This window comes from Melanerpes formicivorus, unplaced genomic scaffold (genome assembly GCF_026170545.1).
Source record: "Melanerpes formicivorus ecotype bairdi unplaced genomic scaffold, bMelFor1.0.p_v2 SCAF_27, whole genome shotgun sequence".
Classification (NCBI taxonomy): domain Eukaryota; kingdom Metazoa; phylum Chordata; class Aves; order Piciformes; family Picidae; genus Melanerpes; species Melanerpes formicivorus.
In genome coordinates, this window is record NW_027142379.1 from 9,519,748 (window position 1) to 9,534,829 (window position 15,082).

Genomic DNA, 15,082 nt, shown 5'->3' on the forward strand with positions numbered 1-15,082 from the left:
GGGAAGCGAGGAGAGGAAAGGGTGTTGTTATAGTGACATTGCATTTTATGTCCTAAAAACAGTTCTAGGGAGGGTGAAGTTAAGATTCCAACTTTGAAAATTTTACACGTTTATTCTTTTTACACAAGTCTCTTTATATTTATTTTCCCCCCTAACATTTAGGAGGGGTGAAACATACAAGCTGGAGGGAGGAAAAATGTGTTTCTTGCTAATACTTTATTTGTGATTCTGTTCTGAAAATGGAACTTCAGGATGGCACCTTTTCTAGACTGATGTTAGCTGTCGTTGGCGGCACAGACGTGCCACCGCTCTGCTCATCTGTTGATAAGCGCTGAAGCCAGCCAAGCACCTCTTGGAATTGAAGCTGGGTGTTGGCTCATCTCTCACTTCTGCAAACTTTCTTTGCTGCAGATTCTGCCCACACCTTGAGCTATGAAACCTCATCAGCAAGGGCACATGTATGCAGCCAGGGCAGGGCTTGCATAATAACAATTGTCCACGAGCCAAGAAGAGCACCCGGAGTTGGCTCTGCTGAAACAGTCCATCAGCCCTGTCCTGGGCTTGTCAGTTCAAGAAGTAATCATAGCAGAGTAAAGCCAGAACATGATGTTGCCATTTCCAGAGTCTCTTTTCAAAACAGAATTACTATGTACAAGTGTATCTTGCAAAATTCTTTAACTGGGGGTTGTTTTCTAATGAATATTGCTTTTCAGTGCCTGGAAAGATTAAAAATAGAAGGCATGGCTTTCTGAGAACTGAACACTCTCTCTTTCTCCTAACTTGGACTTACTGTTTTTAAAAATTGGGGGTCTTTTGGGGTATTTAGGCTTTGAAAAGCTATTAAATGTAAGCTTATTCAGGAATGATCTGTGCTTTAAGACTGTCTGTTTCTTACATAGCAAAACCAGCTCCACTAGAAATAAAACCTCTGCCTGAGTGGGAAGAATTACAAGCCCCAGTTAGATCTCCTATCACCAGAAGCTTTGCACGAGAGTAAGTTTCTTAGCTTTTCCTCATTTGGTTTAATTGTTTCCATTGAGTAGAATGTTAATAAATGTGTGCACATCTGTATTTTTAGCCTGTGTAATACTATTGGAAGTGTGTGTGTGTGTGTGTGTATGTATATATGTTTGTGTGCATTGAAACTGTGTCCATTGGAGTTTTCATTTCATAATATTAAATGTAAGGCACTGTGTATAGTCAAAAAAATGTGACACTCCAGTAAACTTAAATGAAAATTTCAGCTCTAATATCCTTGGTTTTGTTGTTCACCAGGAGGCTTAAGATATTTGAGATGTATTGTTTGTAAAATAATTCCTGGTAATCAGCCCCTCCAGGTTTCCTATGTCTCCCAGACCGGACTCAGTTCATAGCACAACTTCCAGCAGTGACTCGCACGACAGTGAAGAGAATTATGTATCCATGAATCCAAATCAGTCCACTGAAGACCCAGTATGTAAAACCTACATCTTAACTACTCTCTTCCTGTGCAGTCCTTACTTTTAAATCATGCAAAACCAGATCTTTCCACTCAGCATCACTCTTCTACTTCTAGATCAAAATAGTAACAAAAAAATGTCCATAGAAAATATGTCATTTTGGTAAGATTTCACTGAAGAAGTTAAGAGCATGATCCTATACAAAAAGAATAGTTAGTGTATATATATCTGTTGTGTTACCCAGTTCAAGACATGACTTGTTTTTTTCCCCCTCTTCCCTAGAAACTGTCTCCTTTTTGTAATTGCTTGTCCTGGGCTGTGCACCAGTTCAGTATTATGACATCAAGAAAACAAACTGACTTAGGAACTCTTGAGATGTGTAAAAACCTTTATTAGAAGGACATCTTACAAGAAAGTAGAAAGAACAGGGGAATAAAAGAATCTGTATTTGTTGTTTACTTTCTTTAAGGACAGAGCCATGTGTACAATTATAGGCCTCTTTCAGAAAAAGAGGATAGAAGGGGTCTTTGTGGGTTGATCATCTGTGGTTTTCCTCTTTGGGACACAATTTCATCAGACAGTATTTCAGATATTGAGTGAAGAGCTAGTTAGGAAAAGTTGAAGATGTATGCTGTGGATTTTGTCTTGTTGGGGAGCAAGGAGAGGGAGAAGAACCAATGACAGAATAGCAGTAGACCTAGGCCTGAACTAAGATGTGGTCCAGAATACCCCTAAAGCACTGGAGGAAAACCTGGACCTTGAGCTTTGGTTTTTGTGGAGTATAGTTCAGTGCATTCACCACTTTTTTGCAGTTTGGGCTCTTGGTAGGAAACACAGCAGCATTCTTCATCTTTAAAGCATTATGAAAGACCTTCTTTGAGGAGGACCTGTAGCACCCTCTTTTCTGTTTGTCTGCCTTCTTATGGCATGTGCTGGCCACTGCAGTACACTCTGGACTCTTCTTTCTCAATGCTGCTTGCTTCCCCATCCCCTGCTGCTCTGGATACTCTCCCTGATCTCCTCCAGCATCCCTCCCCTCCAGCTGACTATTGCTGCCTCTGGATGGTGACCATTAGGTCCTCCCTCCTCCTGCTGCTTTCTCTGAAGCAGCAGCTCTGGTTCAGCGCAAGCTCAGGAGCCTGGGCTGTGCTCTGTACCATGTCTGACCTGCCAGCAGTGCAGGTGTGCTTCCCAGGTGAAGTGTGCTTCAGCAGTGGGGAGCCAATGATGTAAAAGCTTAGCCCTTCTTACAAGCAGCATTGGTAAGTAATTGGTAGTGCTACAGTTGCAAAAAGGAAAGGTTTAGAATCGTCTGTGCCCACAGCTGTCCCTGCAGCAGACTCTCCATTCAAACTTGGGATGCCTCTTGATTCTTATAATGCCATTTCAGGGGTTTAACTTCAGTGTCAAGACGGTGTCGTTAGTATCACATCTCAGATGGCCTGTCATTAATATCTTCTGTTTGCTTGCACCATTCTTTCTTCAAGGTTGTTCTACTTCCATTTGCCTTCCTATATATTTAAAGTTTCTGTTTCTAATGCCTATGTTCTGCCTGTCAATTTTGTTTGAAATAACAGATCCTTTTTTTTTTTGTTTAAAGACTGATAAGGTTTTTCTTTTATTCTTTATGTTGGAAATGTTGATACAAAACTTGATTTTTGTTTTGGCTTTGTTTAAAGACATACATTTGTTTAAACAATCTGGGCAACAAAAATGAACTTTCAGTTCTGTTTGTATTTGGCCTTGGTACCACATCGACATCAAATGAGTTGGACAATACAGCTATAATGGGTAACTGCATTTGAAAAAGCCCAGCACGTTAAGCTTTAACCCATAAACCATTTTATTTCCTAGAGAACCTGAATGTTTCCAGATCTCAAGGCTTTTGTTTTAACATGTGCTAATTACATACATGCTTTGGAAATTTCTATTTCTTCCAACTGCATCTTAGGAGGGTGTCCATACTTTTTTTTCACCTTTATCTGTCATCAGCTTTGAAGCCTCTTTCTTGTTTGGACATGTTGTACTTTAGTTTTATTTAATAAAATCAGCAATATTCTGCTTTTTTTCCCTTCAAGTTGCTGTCAGCCCTGCCCTTCTGTCTTTCCTTCTGCCTTCCTCTTCATTTTTTTGCTGACTGCTGCCCTCTGTCTTCCTTTTTTTTTCTTTATCTTTTAGAGAAGAGTCCTTCTATTGTACTGTTCCTATAACACCTGTTAAGAGGGAGGGATCAGGCTGGGAGAGGACAGAGGAGGTGAGGTTGTGAAAATCTGAGCTAATTAAAATTTAGGTATTTAGAATGCAACTTCAGTTCAGGCAGCCCTACACATTGTTGTCAAAAAAATTAATCCTTTGGTCCTATGGACTGAATAATAATTCATCATTTTCAGCTTAATCATGATGGCTTTTGAATGAAATGTAAAACAATTTCATTTCAAGTTGTGCCACTGCTGTCAGGCTGAAATTCCCCTAAGGTATTGAACAGCAATGTAAAAATGTTTGTAATTAAGTAATGCTAAATGTGAGATGCAACCACTTCATTTTAAAAGAACAAACCACACTCCATTCTTCTCATAGTTTGAAAGGGACATTAGGTGGAAAGCACAGATTGGTTTGGTGGCAACCTGGAATTTGGGGGGTTGGTTCTGGGGCTTTTGGCTTTCAATTTTGTCCCCGTTTGCACTCAGAATATATCCCCTTGTTATACGATGTCAACAAAACTTGCATGGTTTAACTGATTGCTAAAGCTCTCAATCAGTTCATTAACCTTTAATACTTTGGCAGTGTATTAGCATATTTGTTCATGTGAACCATTAGCATGTACATTTGTAGCTGAAGATATTTAATTATCATTTCAGAATTTGTTTGGAAGCAACAACCTCGATGGAGGAAGCAGCCCTATGGTAAAACCTAAAGGAGATAAACAAGTAGAATATTTAGATCTGGACCTAGATTCGGGGAAATCTACCCCACCTCGTAAGGTAAGCAGCTCTTCAACTCTTGCATTTCTGCCATCAGGAGCTGAAAATTTTCTTACAAGTAGTTGCTGGGAAAGAGCAAACCTCCAGCAAGGTTATCCTAATGAGCGTGTCACATGGTCAATGGGGCAGCCTATGTCAGACCTTTCAGGGAGACCTGTGCCTATTCTATATCTTTCTGGGACCTCTGCTTACTTTTGCTATTGATTTATTTAAACCTAAGTCCTTCACTCTCTATTGCCTTCCCCAGAAAAAGAGCAGTGGTTCGGGCAGCAGTGTGGCAGATGAGAGAGTTGATTACGTTGTGGTCGACCAACAGAAAACGCTAGCACTGAAGAACACACGAGAGGCATGGACTGATGGGAGACAGTCTACAGAATCTGAAACACCTACAAAAAGCATGAAATGAAAGTCCTGCTTTTTTGTCCGAGAACAGCAAGGAGTGAATTTTGAAGCATTACAGAACCACGATGGCAGTGGTGCTTGATTGCATGGTACCTGATTCACTGGTGCGTGAATAGGTTCTTGACTGAATAAGGATGGGAGCCAAAGGACACTCTGTATACATCAAAGGAATTTTAAGATCATAAATTGGCTCTGTGGTCTCTGGAAAAATTGCAGTCTGTAAATAACTTGTAAATTAGCCTTGCTTAGCTTTCAGAAAACCTTTTGTTCTGTAGTTAACACATCTGTAGTATTCCTATGTTTATGCACTTTTCAGTTACAATGTTGGTTCAGGTATTCCCAGTTAGTGTACCTTAAAGTCTAATTCATCTGGAGAAGTTTTTATTGGTTTGTTTTTATTATTATTTTTCCTTACACTACTATTCCTTACAATTTTAGGTTAATCAAGCTACATGTAGATACAGAAATGAATATTTGAACTTCATTTTAACAACTTTTCAAAGTGATTTTGCAGACATACTTTCACAATTGAATAATCTACTTGAAATGCCAAGAGATGACAGTTACATACTTGTTTATATTTAATACACACAAGATTATTTGGAAGTCTACAGGTTACCTTCCTAACAAAAAAATTGCTGTGAGTTAATAATAATGAACTGTACTGGGTTTAGGCCTACAATCCTGGTTAGTTGTCAATGGTGGAACTTCTATTGTATTTTATTAATGACAGTGTTCTGCGTTGAATGGGTGAAGATTCTGCAGGGTGGGATCTTACACTTCTAAAGACTGAATAATTAAATACCAAGTAAGCCTGCAAACCACAGATGGCATGCAGTAATATTGTGATCTCACACTTATTAACAAGAAATAACCTTTATATTATTTACAGAAGGTAGAGTATATAAGTCAGGTACGTACCAAGCACTGTTGTGCTAATACACTGATCAGGTTTAGACAATGAGCTTTAGTTTTGTACTATTTAGAAGTTCTAATGTCAATTTTCAGTTCAAGACTAATGGGACAGTTTGACATTCACTGTTTGTAGTACTAGCAAAATACTGTGATTTTGAATTAGACATTAATTCAAATGGAAATACTATGTTTTGACACCATAGTGCCCTTCTTACGATCTCTATTTTACTTTAATCTCCTGCTTGGCCTTATATTTAAATCCCTATGCAACTGATGTTTTATATCTCTGTTTTTAAAAATTAGGTGATATACTTAAATGATCCCCTTGTAAACCACATGTTGCCCTTTCCTGGTACAGGATTTTAAGCTCTGTATACTGTGACCCTTTATTCTACTATGCCAGTTCCAAATAATAATCTGCCTTGGGTTAGAACCATTTGTTGTTATTTGGAAGAAGATAGAGTCCTTTAAATACGTGAATGAGTTAGGTGTAGGTAGAAAACTTACTAACACTTTTGTTTTACACAAACACCCTCAAGTAAGTGGTTGGTTTTATTTTCCCTCCCAATTGTTTTCTTTTGTCCAGATCATTTAAAAGTTGAACGTAGAGCTGTGTTGTTTTCTGGCATGTTGGCCTTAGTACTGTGCCTAATCTACCGTTGGTTGTTTCTCTCCCCTCACTGCCACAATCTACAGTATGTAAATTATCTTATTCTTAACAAAGGTTCTTTTTAAATTAGTAATATTTTGATGCTTTGAATGTCCATTAAAAAAAAAAAAAAGAAACAAAAAAAAAGGAAAAAAAGAAACTAAACACAATGCATTTTCAGGTGAATTTTAAATAAATCAAGTTGTTCAGTTTTGATGTGTAAACTCTGTCCTGTCAAACAGCAAACCCCTGTTCATGCGTCTCTGAAGGTGCCTAGATACCAAGCTCACCATTTCAGAACTGCAGATCACCTCTTGGTGCCTCTTAAAAAAATGGACAGCTGAAGTAGTTGTCAAAATTCATCTCTGATTTGAAACCTTGCACCAAGCAGCTGAATGAGGTGAAGCCTCAGTCTTCTGGGAGCCAGGGGACTTTGAGGACTCAGTTAAATGCAGCTCAAGTCTGTCAAGGTTCTGGAGCTATAGCTCAAATCTGCTTCCACAGTTTTCCTATGCAGAAGCAAATTCTTCTTCACTGATGCTAGAGGTGAAGTACCCATAGGCATGGTGAGTACTTAGTGACTGATGTCATGATAGTTTTGTTTAAGGACACTGGCTTTAAGCATTTTATCCGTGCACTAACAGCAGTGCATCTCCACTGCTGAGGTGCCTGTAACTCATTAACAAGAGTGGTTAGATAATCACTTTGCTGTTTAGGCTACATATTTGGTTTGGTGCTTGCCACTGGGGAGAAGAATCCATACTGTGGACTTCTGTACTCGTGTGTGCACCCAAGGAGTAAGGTGATGGTGGAACATTTTAAAGGGTGTGGTTATTCTCTGAACACATGGGAGAATTTGAGGAAGGAGGTTTGGAAAGCTGCTCATCTTTTACCTATCCCTAACTCATCTGTCCTTGAAACGTTTACCAGCTATGTATTGTTCTTAAAACTCTTTGGGGTTTTGTTATCAAGCTGTGATACTTGTATTTGGATATCTATAGTATTTATTCAGATGTTCTGAGTCTATTTCTTAGTGAAGTAGAAAAGGCTAAAAGCATTTGTTTCCTAGGCTGGGATCTCTCCTTAAGCTACCGATTCAAGGTGGTATTGCTCTGGTTGCTGATACGAGTCCTTGGTTTACAGATTACACTTACTGGTTTACAGACTACACTTATTCTTTCTTCATTTTAAATTTGGCAGCCTTCACAATGTTGATTGTTATTATGATTGAGAATCCACTCTTCCCTTCCTTTTGTTAAGGAAAACAGTGGGTTTCAGCCTGTACAGACAGTATAATGCATTCTAAGTAAGAGTCTAAAATTTCTCTTTAATTAGATTTCTACAGAGTTTTCTTCCCCTAATTCCCCTAATGCATTTACTGTACTGAGATGTTGTCCAAAGTCTGTTCCAAATCAGAGCCATGACTGGATGATACATCTCATTTTCACCTATAAATAAAAGAATGGAGCTTCATGCTGCAGGTGTGTCCAAGCTCTTCAGTAGTCTAGGGATATGAATATTGAATTGAAAATGTGAATCCTAAAATGGTAGGTGGTAGAAAGCAAACTAGATTTGATACTAGCCTTGTGTAACTTCCATAATTTCCAGTTACTAGCTTTGTGAGGACACTTGTTAGAGAGATGGGTCCTGGTGGAAACTGCAGTAGATATCAGTGCAGTAGTTTGAGTGTTGTCAAGTGGTGTTCTTCAAACAGGTAAGTTGTTTTCTTCTGTCACTAAATCTGTTTATAGTTTTCATTGCTGTGTGTGTCATACCATTTTAAACTGCAAGTACAGGTGTGTAATTGTGGGAATATCATAGTATCATAGTATCATTCAGGGTTGGAAGGGACCACAAGGATCATCTAGTTCCAACCCCCCTGCCATTGGCAGGGACACCCCACACTAGATCAGACTGGCCAGAGCCTCATCCAGCCTGGGCTTAAACACCTCCAGGGATGGGGCCTCGACCACCTCCCTGGACAACCCATTCCAGGGCTTCACCACTCTCATGGTGAAGAACCTCCTCCTCACATCTAGCCTGAATCTCCCCACCTCCAGCTTCATTCTATTCTCCCTAGTCCTATCACTACCTGAGATCCTGAGAAGTCTCTCCCCAGCCTTCCTGTAGGCCCCCTTCAGATACTGGAAGGCCACAATGAGGTCACCTCGGAGCCTTCTCTTCTCCAGACTGAACAGCCCCAACTCCTTCAGTCTGTCCTCATAGGAGAGTTGCTCCAGCCCTCTGATCATCCTTGTGGCCCTTCTCTGGACACGTTCCAGCACCTCCACATATGCCACATGCATAAGTTCTTTTAGAAACAAATACAGTCTTGCTCACAAAAATCTAAAGAAAAACATAGTGCCTTGTCCACTGACTCTGAAGGTGATTTGGTATCACATCATGCTATAAGCTGAACAGCATGTTACCTGTAAGTACTAATGGCCACACTTTTACACACTGATGCCTTCACAATGGGTTCATGAAGTGCAGGTGCAAAGATAGCTGTTCCATCCTGCTAAAAATTTGTGAAGTGGCACTGAAGAAGGTGGAAAGACAAAAATGTGACCATCAGTCTGTTTTGTTTCACAGAGATTTGTGTTTATGGTAAAAAAAATAAGAACTCATTTAGGTATGACAGCTGTGCCATAGTGCCACACATAGGGCATGCAGGCAAATTACAGTCTGGCTCTTTTAATTAAGTAATTTAGAACTCGTTGCTCCATGTAGCTAAACAGGGAGTGATGGGCAGCTCTACAGCTTTCACATGGCCCTGTGAGCTAGGCAAGATTTTTATCACAGTGATATTTAAACTGAGCTATTACTGACTGCAGCAGTCAACCCATTAAATAAATTGTCTTGCAAAGCTACTTGGGAAACCTAGCAGCCCTGGACAAACCTTCCTTTCCTTCCATTCCTATAGAGGCTTGTGTCATGAAAAGACAAAAAGGTATTGCCATACAGTATCGGTGTGCAATTTTAGAAAGCAGTAATATCACTTAATCTGGATATTGGACTCCATGATCTTAAAGCTCCTTCCCAACTGAAATGATTAATGATTCTATGATTTTGCACCTGTAGCTTTTAATAAGCTGGGCATTATCCAAAGGTGACCTTAAATTTGGGGATTATCTTCCATGTTCCTTGCATCTGCTCTTAATCTCTGTGTATTGCACCAACCACAGCTTCTTCAGGTTCAGTTCTTGTCTGTCTTACTACATGGAAATATTAATGTGGTCCATGACCACAAAAAGTGCCTGTCCAGAAATTAGTGTAATAAATGTTCTATGACATCTTTGTGTTAATTTGGTGTAGATAAGCCAGCTGCCAACTGGAGAGGTTTTTGTCTGGCTTTCTGGTTTAATTGACAAGCAATTTGAGAGTGGGTCTCAACCTGGTTTTCAGTAATACATGGGAGGATAGGAGGTGTTGGTTGCACGCCTAGTTGAAGGGTTTCTTCTGTCTCCTTACTAGCTGACCAGAGCTAGGCTGCTCTTTTGCCAGTGGTTTTCTTTTTAGATGGTCTTTAAAATAAAACTCCTATGTTTTATTTGAAAGGGATGGCCTACAATTGCTTCAGCTTTTCGGGAAGACTCAAGTTAGCTGAAGAGTGCAGTTGTGTAATCACTTAATTTAAGAAACACTGAATGCTTTGGTAAAAAGAACCTGCAAAGCAAGCATCTCACTGTGATGCCAAATTTAACAAGCCAGCAGAATTCTTTTTCAGTTTCTAAACCACAAGTGCTGGGCCAATACCTTTTACTTCTGTGTTTAAGAACAAAAAAGCAATGTTAGGAAAACTTTTTAGTTTTGTAGTATTTTTGTTGAGTAAAATGGCACAGGGAAAAAACATCCTGTGCAGTTTAGAACATCAAAGGCTAATTTGGTAAGACAGAGACTCTGCAAAATTTCTTGCAGTTATAAAAGCAGCATTTGTAGTAATCATCAGGATTCACTTGGGAAGATTCTTACAGGATCCATCACTGTTGCCCAGCCTTTCCCTGGTAAGTTATATCTGCAATGAAACAGTAAGAAATTGGTGCTGCCAGAGCATTCCCAAACTCAGGAAAAGTGGTGCACTTAAAAACTATATAGTGAGTGGAAGCAAAATTTAGTTTTGGGAAGAGTTGGTGAGTGGTGGTTTTGTTTCCCCCTTGTAAAAGGACTAGGATAAAATTCAGGATTGGGATGCAAGTACACTTGGTACTGACCTTTATGGGCTGTGCTGCATCTTGCTGTGAATTTCATTGTTCAACTCCACGTTTTTTGGAGTGGTATCTGTGGTCTGTGTTTCTTGAAGAGTATCCTTGCCTTTGGTGTACAGGAGGAGTACTTAGTTTTCTGATAGTGCATTCTGTGGTGTGAGCCAGGCCACACAGATTCAGGAGTAGTTTTGACCCTTTTTGTCAAGGTGTACTTGGAAGAAATTGTGGGGATGCATTCACGTTTGATAGTTCTAAGATCCTTCTTGAGGTTTTCTTGTAGTAGGTGGATTGAAAAAGATAGCAAATGTAAATTAAACAAGCAGTTACTGTGCTTTAAAGGGGCTGAAATTCTGCTTTAAAAAAAAACCCAAAACACAACAACAAAGCAAAAATAACTGCTCAGCCCTCCAAAAGACGAGAACTTCATTTCAACTGTATATCTTTAGTGTCTTCTATTTATATGTCTATCTCCAGGTAAACTGCAGCCATGTGGACCTTTTCTGTTCCCTCAGAAAGCATCCCTCCTGGACACCGTTGGTTCTGTGGGCTGGGGCTTTCTGCTCAAGGCTGCTAAATAACTTTGCCTGTCTGACTCCCTTCTGATCAGATTCTCCTCTAAAACTATGAGTTCTGGGCACACAAGCTCTCAGATTTTTCTTTGCACTTAGTAGTTTTTCTCTCCTCTGCATCATCATGAGCTGAATATGTGCTGTTACGTTTTCTTCAAGACACTTATTTCTTTGATGAAGTCTTTGATTTCTGGTGCCTTTCTGACATAATTCCCCCCAAAATACTCTGCTTAATTAAATTAAGTTTGAAAGACTAATTGCTTTTATAATCTCTGCTCTGTTTTCCATGAATGAGCAGAAGCAGGGGAAGAGTTAACATATAATCTCCTGCATGTCCTGTTTTCTCTGGTGGTATAGTCACAGGAAAGTAAGGGACAGATCTTTGTCAAGATGAGTTAAGTGTCTCTGTTTTTCAAAATCTTTCATGAGTACTTGTTTAAATATCTAAACACTGTGAGCAGAAGTGGCCCAGGTCACAACTGAGGAGAAACAGAACAGCACAAGAAAGGCAAGAAAACTGTGGGAATTGGATTAAGATGCCATGGCAGAGGCCTGGATGTAGCAAATGTGGGTGTACACACAGATACCCGTGTACCTTAGGAATCCCACTAGACCCTTCAGGAGTAGTTGAAAGAGGAAAAGTTAAGTATTAAGTCTTGCTTAAAAAAAAACTCTTGCAGATTTATCCCTGTCTTCAAGTGAGGTCCAAGTTTATATCCAACTTCTCACAATCCTTTTTTGCTCTAAGAATGACAGCACCAGGAGGACATTAGGTGGCTTAGCTGCAGTGCCAACAGATGCAGGAAGGGCCTTCTGCAAGGGAGCCTCTATGCTCACTTTGTCTCCTCTGGTTACCATGACATGGTGAAAAGTTAACTTTATGGGTGCAAGGAAACGGGGTTTGGAGAACCTGACCATGGAGATGATGATTCTGGAGTTTTGAAAGGGAAAGATCTGTGTCTATTATTTTACATATATAAATATGTTTTGCATATTAAAAACCAAACCAAAACAGCTTCTATTTTCCATTTTGGTTCAGCCTTTTCAGTCATAGCAGCATGCAAACACAATCTGAAAGTATTTTTTAATTCCATTTATTGTCTATTTATTCCATTGAATCTATTCTGACTCTGCTGCTTATTACAGGATCTCTCTATAACTTCTATCAGCAGTTGACATTATATGGGGTTGTCTTCTCCCATGTGTAGATTTTACGGATCAAAGGGCTTGTTTTAAACTGGGCACCAGCAGAGTTTGATGTGCTATGTGGATGTGTTGCTGTTACCAACATTTTCACTAGCTTGTGATTTTTGGTCTTCACCTGTCACTGTTTTTGTAGCCTGCTTTTTGGAGATAGAGCTAAAACACCACAGGCTTACAAATCTTGAAGCACTGCAGGTGAACTCATTGCTGCTAATTCTTTTCACACGAAACTGGTTTTCCTGGGGCAATTGCACTGTCATTTGAACAACTTCAATGTTATCTTCACAGAACTCAAAATTTAGAGCACATGCACAGAAATTTCTACACTTAGATGTGGTAAACTAAAACGCTGCTTCCATTGTGCTGAGGAGTCTGCTGAAATTAATGTACAATATCTTTTGCATGTGTTCATTTGCATTTTTGTTTGGGTTTTTTTGCAGTGAAAATCAATGTGTTATCAGTCCCAACAAAGCTGTACATTTGCTGATGGGGAGGGTTTTTTGTTTGGTTTTTTGTTTGTTTGTTTAACAAACAGCATGATTTTGATGGCTGATGTGACCTGCAAGATCTGTGTGTGGACAGGGGGAGGGAGAGAGAGTGGGAGATAGATCTCACCCATTGCCTGCAGCACCATTAATCTGAGGCTGGAATCAAAATGATGGTGACAGAAAAGGGATGGCTTTGAAGCAGAGTTAATTATATTTATCTTTGGATGGAACAGTCCTACTCATTATGAGTATTCTGAGGGGGTAGAAAAACTAATCTCACTTACATAGCATTTTGCTTTTTAAACTAAACTTCAAAAAAGAAACCCAACAATCCCTTCCCACTCCCCCTAAGATCTGAATGCAAACCAAGCTCTCTTCTCTCTCCTACCTTCTTGAATCCAAATGCCTGCCATATGCCTGACGGCTTGACCACAAACAACTCTTTCATTCCTTTCATTTCCCAAACTTGGGGAAGATTTACAGTGTTGATAGATGTGCAGCAATGCCTCAGCATAATTGCTGCGTAGCTAATACGATCACTTAGAGCTGCTCTTACTTGTGGTGTTTCAATTTCTTGTTTAACAAGAAGTCATCTAAAGAATATTGAAGTTATGATTACACAACTGAGCAACAAAATTGAAAGGCATGTCGCCTGAGAGATTTGACAAAATTCTGTCATTAAACTCTTCTAATTATTAACATGCCCATGAAGTTAGTAAACAGTTTAGCATTGGCTCAGGGAGCATTTTTTGCCTCATTGTGTATTTGACCATATGTTGATATTTAGCGCATTAACAACCCCATTTGTGAGCTGCTTTATGCTGCTGCTTGCTTTTAATGTAAGGTCTCCGTATTCAGGCTCTCTGTGGACTGTTAGGATTTTGTGTGTTCATGAGGAGGATCTTCATCTTAACTTTCAAAGTTGTCTCCCCTGTTTTGGTTGCAGTTTTTGTTTGGGGCTTTTCTGAGTTTGGTTGTTTGGTTTGGGGGGTTTTGTTGTTGGGTTTTGATGTCTTTTTGTGTGTGTTGTTTGGGTGGTGTTTGGGCTGGGTGGTTGGTTGATTTTTTTCATCATTTTCTGCTCTGCTTTCATTACTTTTAAGAGGTTTAGAAGCTTTAATCTTACTTTACACTTGTGAAATTTTGGGGTTTGGGGGTTCTGGGTTTTTTGTTTGGTTTTTTTTTTCCCCATTACTACGGCTGCTTTCTGTACTTGTTAGAAATCTAAGAGTTTGCTTTATTTCTGTCTCTAGTTGAACCTTTTCCTCTGAGCACAGCAGAGATTTCAATAACTTTCTGCTGTTTCACAGCATGGTCCTCTTCACCTGGAAAGAGCTTCTCCAAAATTCTGATGCAGGACTTGACTCCTAGTGATAATGCTCTCTTGCAGTGACACAGGGTCCATGGCAGCTTCAGGTGATTAATACTGAATAATGAAATGATGGATGGATTAGAGCTAGAGTTGGAGGAGTTGTCAAGAAGTGAATTGGGGTAAGTAGGGGTGAGCAGTGAGGAGCACTCCTTACTTGGGCAAAGGTAGTGCAAGTGTGAGTGTGTTCCGTTACTTCCTAAAGCAGGGTTCTGCAGCCTGTGATGGCTGCAGGTTAGGAGCAGACACTGGTTTATTAGAATAGACTAGACTAGACTAGACTAGACTAGACTAGACTAGAATAGAATAGGAATAAGACTAGACTAGGAATAGGAATAAGAATAGGAATAAGACTAGACTAGGAATAGGCATAAGAATAGGAATAAGACTAGACTAGGAATAGGAATAAGAATAGGAATAAGACTAGACTAGGAATAGGAATAAGAATAGGAATAGAATAGAATAGGAATAGAATAGGAATAGGAATAGAATAGAATAGAATAGAATAGAATAGGAATAGAATAGACCAGACCAGACCAGGTTGGAAGAGACCTTCAAGATTGTCGCGTCCAACCTATCATCCAACACCACCCAGCCAACTAAACCATGCAGTTGGTCTACAAAACCATACTTCTATACCTACAAACTTGGGTTCCTTCAGCCAGATAATGTGAGGGGAAGTGACTTGAGGAGAAGTGACTCGAGGAGGTTGCTGTATCCCCCATTTTGATGGATCTTCAAGCCATTCTATTAAAAATCCTCCTCTCTCCTGCTGGACAGACGGTCTATTAGATTGACCTCAAAAAGCTTGTATGTTTGGTTTGGGTTTGTTTGGTTTGTGGGGTTTTGGTGGGGGTTTTTT

General features: G+C 39.6%; 1 protein-coding gene across 3 annotated transcripts in view; it reads left to right on the top strand.

Moving 5' to 3' along the window:
* Positions 1–6,600, top strand: part of GAB1 (GRB2 associated binding protein 1) — a 107,639-nt gene extending 101,039 nt beyond the window's left edge. For all 3 annotated transcript variants that reach the window (XM_068154058.1, XM_068154060.1, XM_068154059.1), the window contains 4 exons: positions 900–993; positions 1,329–1,452; positions 4,298–4,420; positions 4,668–6,600. In XM_068154058.1, the coding sequence (XP_068010159.1) occupies positions 900–993; positions 1,329–1,452; positions 4,298–4,420; positions 4,668–4,826 (500 nt within the window). In that variant the 3' untranslated portion in view covers positions 4,827–6,600. The remainder of the gene's footprint in view (positions 1–899; positions 994–1,328; positions 1,453–4,297; positions 4,421–4,667) is intronic.
* Positions 6,601–15,082: the final 8,482 nt, after the last annotated feature.